Source organism: Oreochromis aureus, linkage group 4 (assembly GCF_013358895.1).
Source record: "Oreochromis aureus strain Israel breed Guangdong linkage group 4, ZZ_aureus, whole genome shotgun sequence".
Taxonomy (NCBI): Eukaryota; Metazoa; Chordata; class Actinopteri; order Cichliformes; family Cichlidae; genus Oreochromis; species Oreochromis aureus.
The window spans coordinates 17588842-17607695 of NC_052945.1; the positions used below are offsets into that span (position 1 = coordinate 17588842).

An 18854-nucleotide genomic window follows, 5' to 3' on the forward strand; every position below is an offset into this window, starting at 1 on the left:
CACACACAAAACCTATTGTAGCTCAGCCAAGTGAATGGCTGGCTGGGAAAGTCAAATGCTCTGTTATTCCATCCCGGCAAATGCAATCTCTGGAGATACAGTGCCAACCAGAGAGCCCCTAAGGGGCACCGAGGCTTTCTCAGAAATGCAGACAATCACACAAGCTAACTGCTATGTTGTCCCTCTCCCGTCCCTCCTTCTTCCATTACAGACCTTTTTTTATCAACCAGCTGAAAGCCCCAACACCAAAGAGGCTGCATGGTGCTGTGTGCACAAACAGCATGTTTGCACATATGTGTGCTCTGACTGTTTGATCATGCTAACCAAGGATGAGGTACCAATATGGGAGATGTGGAAGAATAAACAAGCACAATAACTCAATAACGACGCGAGGCCTCATTCGGTGAAATCATTGCATGATGAACGCCTGCGGTTCCACTGTGTCGACTACACAAAAGACGCCTTGTTTCTGTGATCGCTTCAGCTGAACGGCCACTTTGTGGTGTCATTATGGCCCGTATATTGTTTTGGATTGGTGAGGGAAAGTGGGGTTTTTTCTTGTCATGTGAATGTTTATATCTTTTTCAAGGTCAAATAAGGTCAACCCTTTATAAAATCTCTTATCTTTCAAACTGGTCTTAAAATTCTGCTGCCTTTGTTTGTATTTGCTACATTCAGGAAGTCATACTGGTATATGTGGATTCTAAACATCACGTTATAGTTTGCATCCAAATATCATGTCACGTTTGAACTTTGCTTACCTGTAATGCTTTATTTTTATTGTACTGCTAACTTCAATGTTTAAATAGAATTCTCATGAAAAACCGCCCAGAGAGTCAGCTGGCCTGGGGGAGGTTTGAGCTCTTGGAGTGCTCCTTGTTTTGATCCGTTCTCATCTTCACCTCTTCTCAGTATTTAACCCGTTGCATTCTTCCCCCTTTGGAGGGTGGAGTTAAACACAGCTGAAATGTTGATGGCCCTTCTTCTCGAGGCTTGTGAGTTCTGAAGTAACCCATTAATCATGTTGCCATAGTGGGATGAGTGACTGGGTGCTTGTAAGACAGAGCGAGAGAGAGAAAGAGGCTTGGCCTGAGACAACCTTACATAATGAGAGCTAATGGGTTGGGGAACATAGACATACCTGTCCAGTCCACTCACATTAGGGTGAACAGAAAGCTGCGAGGCTGTTCTTTTCTGTCTCAAGTACTATGTGTACAAGGAGTGTATTTAGAGCTCGTGGGGGTCTCTGCAGTTGTCGCATGAACTTGAGAACTCTTGCATCAACAGCACCTCGTGTAGGAATGTGTTCAGTCAGTTTAACTGGGTAGACCCTTCTTTCAGCTTACCATTTATCAGTTAAGGGCAGTTAGCAACCAATAATTTCATGATGCATAGTGAAAATCTTGAAGTGTTTATCCATCATGTTTAGCCATTAATGTATTTTGTGCTGCTGGGTAACAAATTTAATAGTTTAATCTTACTTTTATCTACTTGGGTGTCAGTCTCTATGGGTGTCAGTTTTCTACTGCTTATCCACTACTTCCAGTAGTTTTCCGCTCAGACCTTTTTGTTCAGGCCCGCTCAATTCTGTAATTAAATTGCAATGTAATTTCTTTCCCCATTAGTTGAACTCATCTTTCCCACCTATCCCCTGGCTACTGCAGAAGTGGCCCTCAGGGTACTTGTACGTCTGGTTTGAAATCACTGATTAAATCGAATTGCCAGTTTGTACTACAAACACTACAGCCTCCCTCCCCCCTGCATTGATGCACTATTGCTTCATTGTTTTTTATTAACCACGTGTTCCCACGGTCTCTGTGTTCCTCCCCCCAGGCAGTGAGCCCTGTGCTGGGTGATGATGAGCAGTCAGGGCGGCAGCAGTAGGGCAAGTGGCCAGCATGCTGACACTCCTCCCCCTCGTCACACCCCCGGACCCAAGCTGCAGGTGCAGCGTTCCCACTCTCGCGACACCATCACCATACACTTCTCTGCTCTGGGGAAAGAGGAAGACGATGAGGAAGAGGAGCTCTTTGGGATACCTGCTGGATCTGTTAAAGACAAGTCTGTCCTCGATGGTGCAGGGGGGCTTCAAGGTCCAGCTTCAGCAGCTGATGACCGGTGTGTCGCTACAGGCTTGGAAGCAAAAGAGGAACTGCTGTTTGAATCTGCTGGTGCAGACACCCCCTCGGGACCTGCTGTTCTCCCAGTTTTATCTACCACCTTATCTGTGCAGCCCTCAGACCCTCAGCCACACACACACTCTCCTGCTTTGACTATTAATCCCACATCCACCCTCTCCTCCAATCCTCCTGCCAGCTCTTCCTGGCCATCTGAACGGCTCCCGGTCAATCCCTCGCCCGCAAGCTCCAGCTCCTCTTCACCATGCAAGTCTGCAGCACTGTCATCCTCCAAGCCTTTTCTTAGTCTGGTCAGGTCTTTGTCCAATGATGTTGAGTCTCGAGAAACTGTCCCTCCACTTTCCACCGTAGCACCAACCCACGCCCGTCATCGACACTTAATGAAGTCTTTTGTTAAGTCTCTGTCCACGGACACTTCCAAGGCTGACCATTCAGAAGGGCCTCTTCAGCATCAGCAAATACAGCCATCCCATCGGCCTCCACCTCGCAACATGCAACTCTTCAAACAGTTCTCCCAACCCCGTTTATCCTCCAGTCCCGTCATCGTCACTCAAGCAGGTGGAGACTCTAAAACAGCCCCCTCCTCCCCCATCATGTCTCCAGATGGTAGGTCCTTCTTCAAAGTCCAAGAGGTGGAGGCCAAGATAGAGGATACCAAGCGGCGGCTATCGGAAGTGATGTCAGACCCTCTGCAGCTTTTTAGTAAGATCATGGGGGATGAGTCTGGTACGGGGTCTGCTGGAAGTGCTGCTTATCGTGCCAAATCGCTGTCCTCCAGCGCGTCGGAGCTCAGCGGAGTAACGGCGGTAAATGGACACGGAGAAGGTGGCAACAACTACAGCATCAAAGAGGAGGAAGGGGCAGAAGGAGAAGACGAGGAAGAAACCCCCACAGCTAAGGGCCCAGAGTCATGTTTTTTCTCTTTCCCATCACTCGCGCCAGCCCTCACCCAGGCCTCATCTTCTGCCCTCCACAAATCTCCCTCTCTCACTCTGGGCCGCTGTTCAATGTCAGCCCTGGTAGCTCGACAGGAAGACGAGGACTTCTGTGAGCTGTACAGCGAAGACTTTGAGTTATGTACTGACACAGAGACACCAGACGGTGATCGTTCTGGGTCCCGGCAACCCCATACTGGTAGCACTGGTTTGTGCAGTGAGCTTGATCCAGAGGAAGAGAGAGCCGAAGAGGAGGCCGAGACCTTACCCGTGACTGGCCTCATTATTTTAACACAGTTGGTGTATTGGTATTTGGTCCTTCCTGTGCCACCCTGTGTATGCTCAGTAGTGCACGGGATAATAGCGGGGTTCGCGTTGGCCTTGCTTGTGCTTTGGCTGTCATCCCCTCAGCCCTCCTCATCAGCGAGCAGAAAAAGGAGGCGAAGGATAGAGCAGTGGAATGTGGCCCAGCTGGATATCAAGGAACCAGGAATATTCAAGGTAAAGGCAAAACATGTGACTTCAAAAGTAAACTTGTGATTAGTTTTCCCAAGTGTGGTGCCTATGTTCAGTTTGCCCTTATTCTGAAAAAGACTATATGTTTCTACTCTGTTATTTCAGTTGAATTGCCTTTGTTAACAGAGTGGGGACCAAAAAGGTAGGAGTGTGGATGAGAATTCAATCTGTGCAGCCTCTTGGGGAATCACGAGGTTGTATTACACTTCTTCTCCAGTGATGGCTCCAGTTTTTCTTTAAGCGAAACATTTTAATGAGAGCACCACCGTTTGCTCCTTATTCTCGAGTAACCTCAGAAACTCTGAAGAGAAATCTTTAGTAATTTGACAGAGTTATGCAAGCATGTGTATGTTTGTGTGCCTTAGTGGATAGCAAGCTGTTGCACAGGATAGCCTCATGGCTGGAGGCCACAGCTGTTCCAAAAAGAGGAGCTCTGCAGTACATGATACAGGCAGATGAACGACGGTCCCTCGGGCACACAAGTGTGGGGAAGCGGTCCAACAAGCTTTATCTTTTTCTTTATACTTGTCTTTCTTTGGGAATACACAAAGACTCTGATGCCCCACTTTATCTTTTGCTGTGTTGCATAAATTTTAAGCAAGAATGTCTTTTTAAATCAATGGTATGTGATACATAGTGGAGATTCAATAAACTGCAGTTTTTGGCACTTTAATGGTGGTTTCATTTTTTATCTCAGGAGGTTACTTAGTTAATTTGAGCAAATTAATTCTCTGGTTTTAAACTGGAAATCTGATGTGTGTTTAAAAGACTGTGCAAAAGTCTTGAGAGGTGACTTTTAATTCATTGTAGCTGAAAAGTCTTCTGCTTCTCTCTCGCAGGGCTGGATGAATGAGATCCACAGCTATGACCCGGAGACGTACCACGCCACCCTGACCCACTCTGTTTACGTCCGTCTAGAGGGCTCCGTCCTGCGTCTGTCCAAGCCCAACCGGAACATCTCCCGCCGTGCCACACACAATGAGCCTAAGCCTGACGTCACTTACATCAGCCAGAAGATCTACGACCTGACTGACAGCAAGGTGCGGTGGCTTAAACGAGCCTTTTGGTCATGGAAAGAGAGATTTTTGCTAACACCACTCAAAGACGGGGGGGAAATTAATGTATTAAGTGTGTGTGCGTCTCCTCAGTGTATTACTGTGCTTGATGATAAGCTTAACATATAGTGACATCGAGCACACGTCCCGTCACATTTGCCTTTGCCCGACTGCATGCTCACTAATAGGTGGTGCTCAGTGACAATCACAGCTTGTGACTCGTACACTGTGTGTAAACATAGAGTGAATATCACAGGTCACTGACCTTATATACACAGTTGTGTATCTTGTGTACTAGCACGCTGATTCAACAGTTTTGCATATCTCAAGGCACAACTGACATTTCTCGTGTCAGTGTATCACAGAGCAAAAGGTTTCATCATGCACCCTTAACCGACTCTTCTTCTCTGGTTTCCTAAAGTGCCCTTTCTCAGTTATTATTGTAGATACTTAAGCTGGGCATACACTGTGCGATTTTTTTCAGTCGCGTTATTCAGCTTCTGCTCAAACTGCACGATTGACTCGCAGGGGTTAGAAGTTCATAGGTCACGATGCAGGGTCTCACACTATACGGCCCGATGCTCTGATGCGACCTGAGTGCTCACACTGTGCGTCCATAAAAATGAAGGTTATAACAGAAATTCTGTCGCTCGCTCTCCCTCTCTGTCTTTCACTCACACAGACACGCACATCACCACCATCAACTTTGCTAAGTTGCTAATGAAAAACATTGATCAGGCAGCTGTGATTGAGCAGCAAAGTAAATCCAACTATTTTCACGGTTGTTGTGGTCGTGATAATTTTGTGAGGCCACATCGAAAAGGCTCGGATGAGCTTTCCAAAGTTCTACAAGTAGTGCCTCCATTGCCTGTGTCCAGATCACACGCTGCACTGCCGTGCTACTCCGTCTTTTGTGCGCAGTGTGAGCGGCTGCGGTGACACCCTCACGACGGTTGTGAGGATTTCAAACAGGTTTGAAATCCTCCCGACCAAGCGATTGATGATCGGGAGCTGGTCATGAGGTGTTAATCGCTTCTCGTTACCCCACGTATACTACACGATGCATGACACATGATGAAGGCGAAACTCGGGCCGATCACCAAAACGGTCACACGACTCAAAAATCGGCTCAAAATGGGCCAAAAATCGCACAGTGTATGCCCAGCCTTAGTGTGTAGTTTATTCAGACACTTGTACAGGAAGAGCATCCCTGAAGGTCTCATTTCTGCTCATGGTGTTAATGTTTTGTGTAATCTGAGATCCGATACCGCTCCAACCCAATACCACCACAGGGATGAATGAAATGCTGCTGTCTGTGTTAGAGAATTGTTGGGCTATAGCAAGAGCAAAAGCAGAACTACATGAACCTTTACAGCCCTGAATGGTGCCAAATCTTGGTTACTTATCAACAGAAAACAGACATATTCTTACATTTATTGCGACCAGTTGTTCCCACTCATACCCTCAGGTATGAATCTGCCACATAAAAATGTGAACACTTTTTTTCTTTATCTTCTTTTCTTTATAATCATTCTGTTGCCCTAGAAACACCAATAAAGAAATAAAGAAATCACTTGTGTTCATGAGATTGATTTAGTGAAGTCAGTCTTTATACCCCACAGATATACCTGATGCCTCAGAGCCTGGCTAGGAAGAGAGTTTGGAACAAGAAATACCCCATTTGCATTGAGCTGGCCAAGCAGGATGACTTCATGTCCAAGGCCCAGGGAGAGAGGCCTGAAGTTGGGGAAGAAAAATCGACAGTTCAGAGTGAGAAGGTGGATAAAACGGACAAGGGCGAGAAGGCAGAAGGATCAGCGTCAGCAGAGGAACCCAAAAAACCAACCTTTGGAGGCGGGGATCTGACTATCTACCTTTTCGGGAGGACGGGTCGGGAAAAGGAAGAGTGGTTCCGTAGATTTCTTCTAGCATCCCGAATGAAGTCAGAGGGAAGAGGTGGCAGTCTGCCTAGCATCTGCAAGAATGGTGAGCTTTCAGACTCCGCTATGCACACTTTCCCAGATCAAGGTGCAAACACACACACACACACACACACACACACACACACACACACACACACACACACACACACACACACACACACACAAGCATTTGTTATCCATGTTCTTTCTTTCTTTTTCTTTTTTTACACACCTGTATTTGCACAGACACGCGCCACTCCTCGATGTCAGAATAGCCGTTCTATTAAGTAGGCAACTGCGCAGCAATCAGATCTGTGCATAAGCCCCAGCTTAGGGACTGCCAATCCCCTCAACTAAGTGAACCGATGAGTGTGGTGGGTCAGCAGGATTACAAGCACAGAGCATCAGCGTATTATAGCATCACTTTCCACAGTGGGATGTAAGCCTGTGCGGAGGAGGCCTTATACAAAGAGAAATGCCAAAATTGTGTGGGTCAGGAGATAAAGGTAGTAAAGGTAGGGCTGGATTACTGGAAAGCAGTGTAAAGCATGCTAATTCAGAGTGCTGCAGTCTACTGTGAGAAAGGAATACAAAAATAGCTGACAGCTATCTAAGGCTAATTAAATTTTGAGCATTTATTATTATTGTATACAAATCTGGAATCACTAAAAAATGTTCCGTGTTCAAGCATAATTGTGTCAAAACACCCCCTTCACATCCCACATTTCCTTCCTTCCATTTGTAGCCTTCTTACCCTCCCACAGTCGCAGTAGCAGCATTCAATCTGTCGGAGGCCTGGAGGCTGACAGCAGGAGCAGCAGCCGGGGAAGCCTGGAGGAGCTGTCTCAGTCTCGTCACAGAGAGACCACCGCCGCTCTCTCCTGTGGCTCTACTGCAGGCTTGAAGCAGAAGATGCTGTTGGACTATAATGTCTACATGGCCAAATACGTGAGTCCCCAGGTGCCGCCTAGAAGCCCGACTGCCACTGACAGCGCTGGGAACAGCCCGGATAGCAGCCCCCAGACTACCAAAAAGGTAGGAGACAGATGGATGCATGTCAGGCTGAATAGAAAAAGAGACTCATTCAAAGTGGGCATCTATCAAAACCCCCCTGGGGTCTGCACGTCTAAACCACAATATCAACGAAATCAGTCTGTTGTCACCTGAAGTTACCCCAGAGAGCTCCGAACCACTGGCACCTCAATGAATCTCACTGAAGGGTTGCTGGGAGCAAACTCAATATATCAAGCTCAAGCTTGATGCACAAAATGATTATAGATATTCACAACTGCCATTCATACATGTATGTGTGTCCTTTAGCTGCGTAGGAGTTCAGAGGAGACTGCGGAGCCTGAGGCCTGGGTAAATGCATTTCTCGGAAGGATATTCTGGGACTTCCTGGGAGAGAAATATTGGGCCAATGTAGTCTCCAAAAAGATCCAAATGAAGCTCAGTAAGATCAGGGTGAGTAGTAGTAGCAGTAGCTATAGTTAGTAATATCCAAATGCAAGATGATTTCTTCATGAGATAGAAGTTTGTCTTTGCGTTGACTGTATTTGTATCTTTTTTGTACATTTTGTCTTTTAGCTGCCATATGTTATGAATGAACTGACTCTGACAGAGCTAGACATGGGCTTCTCCATTCCTAAGATCCTCCGTGCCTCCAAACCTTCAGTGGACCACCAAGGTAGGAAGAGAAACTACACTAGGTGTCTTATATTTTTACAGTTTTCTGGGTGCTTTCAAGATTTCTTATTTTTAGCTTACTCGAGCCACTTATTAATTCCCTGTTTTTTCCCCAACCCGTCGTCTTCACCTTTCATACCATATCTCCATCTTATTCCTCTTCTCACTAGATTAAGCCATAACCCCCTACCCTCCAACGCTCTGTCCTTCTCTCCTCTGGAGTCTGGCCTTTCTGCGTGCCTTGCGCTATTAAGCCACAGTAATTAAACTTCATGTCTTGGCTCCCCCTCATCCATTACTGAAACACTGACTCACCCAGCCTGCCTTGAGCCCGAGCAAAGGGACTAGTTTGACACAGAAACAGAGCAGAGATGTGTATTAATTCCAACTGCGCCGGCTGGTTTAAGGCAAAAAAAGAGATTGTCAAAAGCTTCAGTCATTTGGGGTGTTTTAAAAAATGTTGTCATTTCTTAAAATATGATGATTATACACTTGCTAGCCATTTTGTTAGGTATTGTTCAACTGGTCGAATGCCTCATTAGCCAATGACATGGCAGCAACTTAGTGCATTTAAGCATGTAGACATGGTCAAGATGACCTGCTAAAGCTAAGGCTATAATTGACCAAAATTGGACAACAGAAGAAAAATGTTGAATGCTGAAGACTTCACTGGATTCAAATGGCCTCCACAGTCACCAGAGCTCAAGATCTCTAGAGCACCTTTGAAATGTGGTGGAACAGAATGCATGGATGACAAATCTGCAGCAACTGCAGCAACAACACGGACCAAAATCTGTGAGGAATGTTTCCAGCACCTTTTCGAATCTGTCTCATGAAGAATTAAGACTGTTCTGAAGGCAAAAGGGGGTCCAACTAGCAAGGTGTACCTTATAAAGTGTCCAGTAAATGTAATGAGGAGCTGCCATATTTAAATTTGTTTATCAATTTCAGATTAAGAACATTCAGCTTAAGTCTAAAGATTCTTGTTGTTCAGTTGTTGGAGCTACATTTGCAGGATGTCTGCAGAGCTCACAAATGTGTTAAATCTGAACCGATCCATCCTCAGATATATACTAACAAAGCATCATTAGCCGATGATGAAATGTGCGCTTTCATCCTGCATGAACTGAACACGCTTTGTTTGCAAGCTTGTGATTTCTTCGCTTGTGTGATGATGGTAAAATTGAGGGAAAGACAGCTTCTCAATGCCTTATTTATGGGGAGACATGGCTTGATTGACAATGTTTACACTGTGCTTCGATAACCGCACAATACACACAAACTTTGATGTTTGTCGGTTGTGCAAAGATGTGAAAATGAGCTAGAGGCTTATAACAAACAAGTGGGTATAACATTCTTTACATTAGTGTATGCACAGAAACATTTTAACCCTCTTAGCATGCAGACATTTCATAATTAGCTCAGAGGAGAGTTGGGCTGAAGCGTCACTTTTGCAGTTGCTTGGTCATGCACATGCTGCACAAATGGAAATTATTAATGTGGAGGCAAATTCACCACACTATATGTATGACAATGAGAGCGATTTAAAGGAATATCTAATGCAGGATTGCTGTGATGTTTCCTGGTTCTACATCTGTCTGTGGTAGAGATGTGTTGGCTCCTTCAAATTTAATGAGAAAATCCAGACGGTCTCGTCCTCCTGTTTGTCTCGTGCGAGACACTGAGACACTGTCTTCCATGAGGTGCCTTGCTGCTGTCATGTAGCTTCTCTCTGGCACTGCTGTCACACAGACTGTACGAATCAATGAGCATTTACAGGGAGAGGGGAAGTGAAGAGGAGGGAGGGGGACAGACAGAGGGGATAATAAACGTCAGTTACCGGCTGCAGACGTTCACTGTGCAAACAGCAGGGGGATCGTAATCCGAATAATTCTCCTGCCGCCTGCTGAGGAGTGGGATGTGTAAACAGGAAGTAGCCTGATAAAGAACTGCTTCCTGAGAGGTGAAGAGGTGACCTTTTTTTAGGTAGATGAGCACTGGAGTAAACCTTGGAACAATTAAACAGAAATCATTAGGTTATTATTGATTTTCCTTATGGTATTGACGAGGATGTCAGCAGGCATGGGTTTGGCATAAAAACCATCATAAGTCTATGTTTTTTTTCTCAGGTTTGTGGTTTGATCTGGAGGTCTCCTACGCGGGCTCTTTCCTCATGACGCTGGAGACCAAGATGAACTTGGCCCGTTTGGGAAAGGAGGGCGAGGGCCTTGGAGAACATGGGAAAGATTGGTGAGGCTTTAAAAGTGCATTTCTTCTTTTAAGCAGAATAATGGAGCTAATGAAGCTCGGTCTGATTTTATTTTGTTTTTAAGAAGGCTTCCAGATTTTACAGAGTCGTCCTCCACAGCTTGTCCTGATTCCTCCATGTTTGTTTTTTTCTTATTGTCTCATTCTCAGTGACAGTGCCAAAATAAAATGTGTGAAGGATTCGATTTTCTGCTAAAGAAAACCAGCTCTGAGTCGGATGGTAATCGGGTGCATTTGCATTTTTAGAGCCATATTAGATGTCACATGCGTTTTTCACAGTTCCTCCCCTTTTGTCGTGTTGCCTCTTCCCTCCTTCTCTTTATATACTAATCCTTCCTGTGGATGCTTACCACTATGGATTTGTCCAGTAAACAGTTGAGTTTGGGAATTGGATGCCTACAGTCGCTGTCACTGAAACAATACCTTTTGTTACCCATTTGGGTTATTGGATCTTTTTTTTAGTGAGATCGGTGGAGAAGTAGTTCCTGGGATACATTTAATGGGAATTAATATTGATTGATAAGGGTTCTTTGCAAAGCCACTGAGGCCTGACTTTGCAACACGAGTGCTTGTTTATGTGTGCGTGACAGGTCAAGGCCACGGACATACTGCCTGGCAGACAGTGACGAGGAATCGTCTAGTGCCGGCTCATCGGACGAGGAGGATCCTCCAGAGCTCCTCAGTGACAAACCTGTTCTGCCTGGAGGAGAGGGGTGAGCAAATGTCTCTTTCTAACAACATTAGTGCACCTCTGAATTGAAAATGAGCGGAATAAGATTCATACTGAGGTTCTGAAACAGAACATTTTTCCCTTTTCTATCCATCCATCCGCCCAACTAGCCACCCACTCAGACATACATATTTGAAAGCTCGCTGATGATTTAATGTAGCACCCGGTCACTTGCACACATAGCCCCTCGATAGTGGGTGCTGAGTAGCAAGAGATGCCGTTATGAATTAATTATGAACCTGACTCACTCCTTGTCTCCCCCCCTCCTCTGTTTCCATCATCGACTCACGTAGCTATGTGGGAGGCCACAGACCCAGCAAGATCATGCGCTTTGTGGACAAGATAGCCAAGTCGAAGTACTTCCAGAAAGCCACAGAGACGGAGTTCATCAAGAAGAAGATGGAGGAAGTATCCAACACGCCCTTGTTGCTCACCGTAGAGGTGCAAGAGTGCCGCGGGACTCTGGCTGTCAACATCCCACCTCCCCCCACGGACAGGATATGGTATGTTTAGGAGGATATGGAAAATTGCAGGATGGAGTTGGTATGTCACAATCAATGTGAATGGCTTGAGATTATAGCACTCCGCCCTCTGCTGGGCAGAAAAACACAAGCAAGTGATGAGAGAATAAAAATGTTTAATCACATCTAAGAAACGAGGGCACCAAGGTGTGTTTTCCATTAAAGATGTGGAACATTAAAGCCTTAAATACACACTGTGTGATTTATATTTGGCTTAATTAATGTGAACATCTTCATCTGGGCCACTAAATAGGTGCTAAGAAAAATTTAATTAAAACAATATATAGAAAAATCTGTTTCTGTTACATGCTATATATGTTTTGCATGTTTCCCTCCTTAAATACTGCTAAAAAAAAAATTTTAATTGAAATGAAGCAGTCATTGAAGGAAAAAAGCATCAGAGTCGACATCCGTTTCATGAAGCTGGTCTGAAAACTCAACATGATTATCACAAACTTCTCCTTTTGGCTGTCAGGTATGGTTTTCGGAGTCCGCCTCACCTGGAGCTCAAAGCACGGCCCAAACTGGGTGAAAGGGAGGTGACGCTAGTGCATATAACAGAGTGGATTGAGAAGAAGCTGGATCAGGAGTTCCAGGTATACACTGAGAGAAACAAGCACCGGTGAAATCTAATCTTAAGTCATAATAAAGTCTACTTATTGTCCATTTGCGAGTTCAATTGTTAAAAATGAGGAATTGCATGGTTTTAAATTTACACTCGCTGGTCACTTCATTCACTATACCTGCTGAACTGTTCATTATTGCAAATATCTAATCAGCCAATCACATGGCAACAAGCAAATACATTAAGACATATAGGCATGGTTAAGACGACTTGATGAAGTTCAAACTGAGCATCGGAATGGGGAAGAAAGGTGACCTGAGTGACTTTGAATGTGGTATAGTAGTTGATGCCAGACGGGCTGGTCTGAATATTTCAGAAACTGCTGATCTGCTGGGATTTCCCCACACAGCCGTCTCTATGGTTTACAGAGAATGGTCAGAAAAGAGAAAAATATCCAGTGAGCAGCAGTTGTGTGGATGAAAATGCCTCGTTAATGTAAAAGGTCAGAAGAGAATGGCTAGACTGTTTTAAGGGCAAGAGTAACTCAAATAAGCACTCATTACACCCAAGATATGCAGAAAGGCATCTCTGCATGCAGATGAACTGCAGCAGCAGAAGACCACACTGGGTGCCAGTGTGGTCAGATAAGAACAGCAAACTGAGGCTACAATTTGAAAAATCTGACAACAGAAGATTGGAAAAATGTTACCTGGTCTGATGATTCTTGATATCTGTTGCAATGATCATTAGAATCAGAATTTGACATGGATCTGTCTTGTGTTGTATTAATGATTCAGGTTGGTGGGCTTTGGGCTAGTTCTGGTTCTAGTTGCTGACCACATCCACCCCTTTGTTACCACAGTGGACCCATCTTCCGATGGCTGTTTCCACCTTGTTAATGCACCATGCCACAAAGATCAAATCATCTTAAAACTGTGTCTTGAACACAATAACGAGTTCACTATGATCATGTTTAAATGGCCTCCAGAGTCACCAGATCTCAGTTTAATAGGGAACCTTTTGGAAATGTTGGAATGGGAGATTCTCATCATGGATGTGCAGCCAATAAATCTGAAGCAACTGTGTGATGCTGTGATGTCAATATGGACCAGTCTCTGAGGAATGTTTCCAGCACCTTATTGATTCTATGCCATGAATTAAGTTAGCTCTGAAGGTAAAAACGGGGTCCAACCCTGTAATGAAGTGGCTGGTGAGTGTTCAGTTTGAATTTGACACTCTCTGTTTGGGAACTGAAGAATGGACATTTTATGTATTTAGCACATCTGAATACACCTTAAACCAGTGGTGTCCAAACCCAGGCCTCGAGGGCCGGTGTCCTTCAGGTTTTAGATGTGTCCTTGATCCATCACAGCTGATTTGAATGGATAAATGACCTCCTCAACATGTCTTGAAGTTCTCCAGAAGCCTGGTAATGAACTAATCATTTGATTCAGGTGTGTTGACCCAGGGTGAGATCTAAAACTTGCAGGACACCGGCCCTCGAGGATTGGAGTTGGCCAAGCCTGCCTTAAATCAGTGTTCTTTATGTAAAATACCTTTGGCCTATTTAGAATTACCACCCACGTGTGCATGGGAGGAACATGCAGATCCACACAGAAAGTTTTAACCAGTAGGTTTAAATCCAGTATGTTGTTAATACATTGTGCTATTTTCAATTGAATATAGTTAAAAATAACCTCCAAATAACTGAAATCTGTTTTTACGTTTAACACAGCACCCTAACGATTTTTGTAAACACGGGTGCATTTAGTGCATGATGTCATATCCTGTGGTATTTATCAACTGATGTAACGTTTGAAAGTCTACCATTGGCATGGCTGAGAAGCTGAAAGTTTACTCACCAAGGACAAAGAGCACCTCTGCAAACTACCGCAGCAAATTGTCCCTGTCAGGTTTACCACACATCAACATTTATCTCTGCCTCCTCCTCAGGGGCTGTAATTACGTTTTGGCCCCCTCCACAATGCTTCTAGTAAAATATAGCGCTGCGGTGCACACTGTTGTCATTTGTGAGCAAGTGTTTACATCTGGCTTTCAACAAACGCTGGACTCAGACTTTATTGGGTTTCAGACATAACAATACAGGGTTGCTTTGTTGCTTTCTTGTTAAAAGAGATAGTTTGAAACTTTATTTTTGTTTTCATTTTGTATATTTTTGATGACAAAACTATAATTTATAGGTTCTGTTCCTCTAATAGTCTCTCACAGTGGTTTTCGAGTAAGCATGCTTCACTGTCCTCCACCATATTTATTGCTAATCCTTGTTTTCTTTTCATCATTTCACAGAAAATATTTGTGATGCCAAATATGGATGATGTGTGGCTACCCATAATGCACTCTGCCATGGATGCGCGTTCAAATGCCAACTTGTTTACTGTGACAAATGATGCCTTGAAGGATCCAGAACCCGAATCTGATGTCTCTGACATGTGAAGGCACGCTGGTCGAGGTGTTCAATGACAAGCTTTTTATCGCTGTGTCCCCGCCCCCTCTCAGAGATCACAGCTCCAGCAGTGGGCTCGGTCGGCTCCCTGGTATTTTTACCCGTACTCCAGTCCTGCTGTCGCACCGGTCTATGAAGTCCACGCTTCAAAACGATCTGAAATCTACTCGTATCTGGACAGTGACTCACAGACTGACGACCATTCACACAGTTTTAGTGTGACATCAAATATTATGATTCACTCTGATGAAATAACTTTTTTTTGGGACATGGTTAAACTGTTTAACAAGTGTGTGTGTGCGTGTGTTTGTGTGTGTGTCATGGTGGATTGACAAATAGCCATCCGATCCAACCAGAGGAACCATAATACCTGTGATGTACAGCTGCCCCAAACGTGATAGTTGTACAGTGTAAACCTTTTACGTGACGTTTCTAATTGACTGGTTTATTGTTGCTATAACTCTTTGAGAACTCCTGAGGCCACTAAATGAAGAGCGTGTATATCTGAGCGAGCAAACACCTGACAGAATATTCCTTTAAATTTGCAGGCGATTTCGCCGAAAACCCCAGCATCTGTGGTTACACGTTTCACAGGGATGTCGAGACACATTTATCAACCACTCACACTGCTGCCTGTGCCAGCTGCCTGGCACGTATATGCAAACCAATCAACGGTCCTGTGTCCATAAAAGACACCGGGCTTGTTTAGAATGAAGGACTGTCATTATGCTTTTTACCTGTGTCATAGGACTTACAGCTAAAACGGGCTTCAGAGGGGTCGTGTGAATTGAAGTACATCTGCAAACGCAGCAGCGAAACATTGCCTAGGTCTATTGAATGTATACATAGGAATGCAGCTCTCTAGCTGTGCAATGGAATAGCTCACTCACTGAAAACGTGCTTCTAAGCAACATGTTTCAAGCGCTCTTTTCGTGTTATATTCAGAGTTGACAAAAAGTAATAATTTTCTATTTTTTATTGCCAAAGCAATCTTTCAGTGTGGTTTAAAGAAAAAAAACAGAGGGTTGTGTATGAGGTAAACAGAAATTCAGAAGATGGAGAAAAATAATCTGCAGGGAGTGATTTTAATGAGCAGGAGACTGAAACACTTTTAGTTTAAATGGAAACACAAACTCAGAAATGTGTAGTTTAAAGAGCGGGGACGTCCACTCTTGCTGTTTTATTTTAAATCAATAACATACTGGATATTAGCCATATTATTTAATGCTCTCAGCAGACATCCAGCTAATGAATGCTCCGTTTCTGTTGAATTATTTATTGATTTCCTTTTTTTTAAATGCTGTCTACTGTTGTACACATTAAAGAAAAACATGACATACACTAGAACTACAGGATCTTTGTAATCTGCCAAGACACCCTGCTTTACAGGTGACTTTTACTTTATATGTTTTAAGTTCAGACGTGTGTGTTGGCAAGTGTATGAGGCAGAAAGTGCCTTTAAAGTAAATTAAACATTCCTCCATAGTGAGCCGCCATGTTTCTTGCATCAGTTGAGAATAGATAAAGGGGAAAAAAAAAACGTCTTTGTGCCATTACTGTGTCTGTTAAGACATTCCCATTTTGGTTTTTCACGTCTCGGTGTTGTTTATTTGCACAAGTGATGACAATATCAAACATTGCTGTTGTGTTCAGTGATGTTGCAGAATGTTACGTTTCTGATCATTGTGGATCAATAAAATCTTTTTGCTCGGAAAGAATATGTATGGATTTGCTGTTCTGACAGATAAGATGAGGAATAAGAAGACGGAGCCAGATTCTCGTCAGAAGACATGCATTTATATGCTGTTTCGCTTCATAAGGTACGCCTGTTCAATCACAAGGCGCCAACTCGGTGAGTTGAGGCGTATCAAGGATGAGATACGCCAGAATGGAGAAGAAAGGTGTTTGAAGTGACTTGGCGTGGTTGTTGATGCCAGATGGGCTGGTATCTGCTGGGATTTTCCCGCACAATCATCTATTAAGGTAACAAGGAATGTTCCAAAAGAGAAACTATTCAGTGAAAAACGCTTTACTGATGTGAGAGGAGGGCGGGAAGAACGCTTTGAGCTGATTGGAAGGCAACACTACCCAAATAACCACTTGTTATGACTAAAGTATGCAGAAGAGCACCCTCTAATTACACACCAAACAAACCTTGAAGCAGATGGGCTACTGCAGCAGAAGACCACACAGGGTGCCACTCATGTTAGCTAAGCACAATCCACAGGCTACAACCCACAAAATTAGACAATGCAAGGCTGGACTGGTCTCTGTGTTCCCACTCGTGACCTGGAAACTGATAGCAGTTTGACCTGCTGAGAGTTGTTTCAACTCCTGAAACAAATCTGTGGGGAGAGACGTTGCATGGGTGTCGTTTGTGGAAGTGTTTATACACATGAAGCAGTGGTGGCACATCACCGGATGATATGAAGCCTGCTGAGAGTTGGACTTGAAGATATTCAACAAATGAACTTTCTGCACTTTAGCATTTCCAATTATAAATAAATATAGTGGCTATAACAGCCACTTATGACACGATGCCGCTGTCCCATGTCACAAGTAGCATCTTATTTTTGTTAACCAGTTTTTCCTAGCCTCGTCTGCTCTCATCTGGGGGGAGAATCAAGAGAATCAAGGACGTGCAGTATGAAAGACAACACTTCACAATCTAAAAATAGTGTGTGTGGATGTAGATTTGCTAGACAAAAATATCCAGTATTTAACAGGCTGTATTTTTTTTTTTTTTTGAACATCCGACTTGTGCTGTCAAATTAAGTGTTAATGTTAACAGATGTGCTGACACCACAGACGGGTGTTAAACTCCGTCAGATGTGCAGCTTTTGCACTTTGAGAACACTATTCATGAACTTCATCTCGAGTCTGTGTCTAGCTTTAAAAGAGAGACTTGGTGAAATAAAAGCCAAGAAACCCCAGTTATGACAAGACATGACTTGATCTCGCACTGCTCTCGACCTTTGAGTGGCCACGGAAGAGGCCAGCCAGGTTCAGAGGAGTGCCCAGAAAGAAGTTAAAAATAAGAAAAACAACACTGTTGGTTTGTAGAAAAATGCTTTATTCTTTTTAAAGATTCAAGATTCAAAGTGTTCATGGTCATGTGTCACAAGAGAAAAGGCATTTCTCTGTGCAATGAAATTCTTCTGCTGTCCACCCACAGATGTCGATTACTATATACAATAGAAATGGAACATGAATACAAATAGTACAAATAAATACAAATAAAATAAAAACAAAGATGAAAAAAAAAGACATGTTTATCAGTTACAATCGTTTTGCATTACACTCAAATTACTTACTGTGCCATTATCCTGAACATCCATTCACACCGAAGACCCCTGTACAGAAAATGATTAAAAAAAAAAAAAAAAGCTTAAGTGCATGTGATTGTTTGATTACAAATCCTGACCTGTGTTAATGAGTCAACTCAGATTTCAAATTCTGACTTCATTTTCATATCAGAAGTCTAACGCACGAAAACTCATCATCCATGAACCAAAGTGAAAACACATTTTCTGTACTTCATATTTCTGAATTCATACCTCGCTGCTGGCCGTCCTCCATGTGACTGTATGACACCACCCTGTCCACGTGGTGAGGTGCAGAAAACATCCACCCGAGTAATCACCATCCTATTTCACAAAGAGACCAAAATACATGGTTACAGATGGGAACTCAAGGGGGTTGTATTTTTGGAGGGGAATTTTTTAAATAAAATCTTACCTTCGTTTTCTTTGCTCATGCGGCCTAGTCAATTCCGCTGCTCAAACGCGCAGTCATTGCTTTCAGTGCTCTAACTTCACACCTTCCCATCATATATGCACTTGCAGTCAGCTGCAATAATAATAACTACAACATATGCATGAATAAAACTTCATAGCCAAATTAAACACGACCATGCCGCTGTTCGCTTGCCCAACGCTGAGAAGCATGCTTCCCATACTGTTCGCAGACCGCTGTAGAAAATGTCCCCCGGATCTATTTTATACCACATCCGGTATCCGTATCGCTTTTCTCATTGGCTCACAGACTCTCGACA

At 43.8% G+C, this 18854-nt stretch overlaps 1 protein-coding gene and 1 long non-coding RNA gene across 8 annotated transcripts in view; one reads left to right on the forward strand and one right to left on the reverse strand.

The window, feature by feature from the left end:
* Positions 1-16518, forward strand: part of tex2 (testis expressed 2) — a 31881-nt gene extending 15363 nt beyond the window's left edge. For all 7 annotated transcript variants that reach the window (XM_039611284.1, XM_039611283.1, XM_031730595.2 and 4 more), the window contains exons 3-13: positions 1834-3574; positions 4429-4629; positions 6267-6630; positions 7312-7601; positions 7887-8030; positions 8154-8253; positions 10382-10502; positions 11111-11233; positions 11544-11753; positions 12247-12367; positions 14644-16518. In XM_039611284.1, the coding sequence (XP_039467218.1) occupies positions 1856-3574; positions 4429-4629; positions 6267-6630; positions 7312-7601; positions 7887-8030; positions 8154-8253; positions 10382-10502; positions 11111-11233; positions 11544-11753; positions 12247-12367; positions 14644-14790 (3540 nt within the window). In that variant the 5' untranslated portion in view covers positions 1834-1855 and the 3' untranslated portion in view covers positions 14791-16518. The remainder of the gene's footprint in view (positions 1-1833; positions 3575-4428; positions 4630-6266; positions 6631-7311; positions 7602-7886; positions 8031-8153; positions 8254-10381; positions 10503-11110; positions 11234-11543; positions 11754-12246; positions 12368-14643) is intronic.
* Positions 15872-18780, reverse strand: LOC116313075. The gene is made up of 5 exons (XR_004198926.2): positions 18539-18780; positions 18358-18447; positions 18115-18153; positions 16955-17985; positions 15872-16775 (listed from the first exon to the last, which is right to left on the reverse strand). It is a non-coding gene; the product is annotated as an uncharacterized LOC116313075 (long non-coding RNA).
* Between the last annotated feature and the right edge of the window lie 74 nt (positions 18781-18854).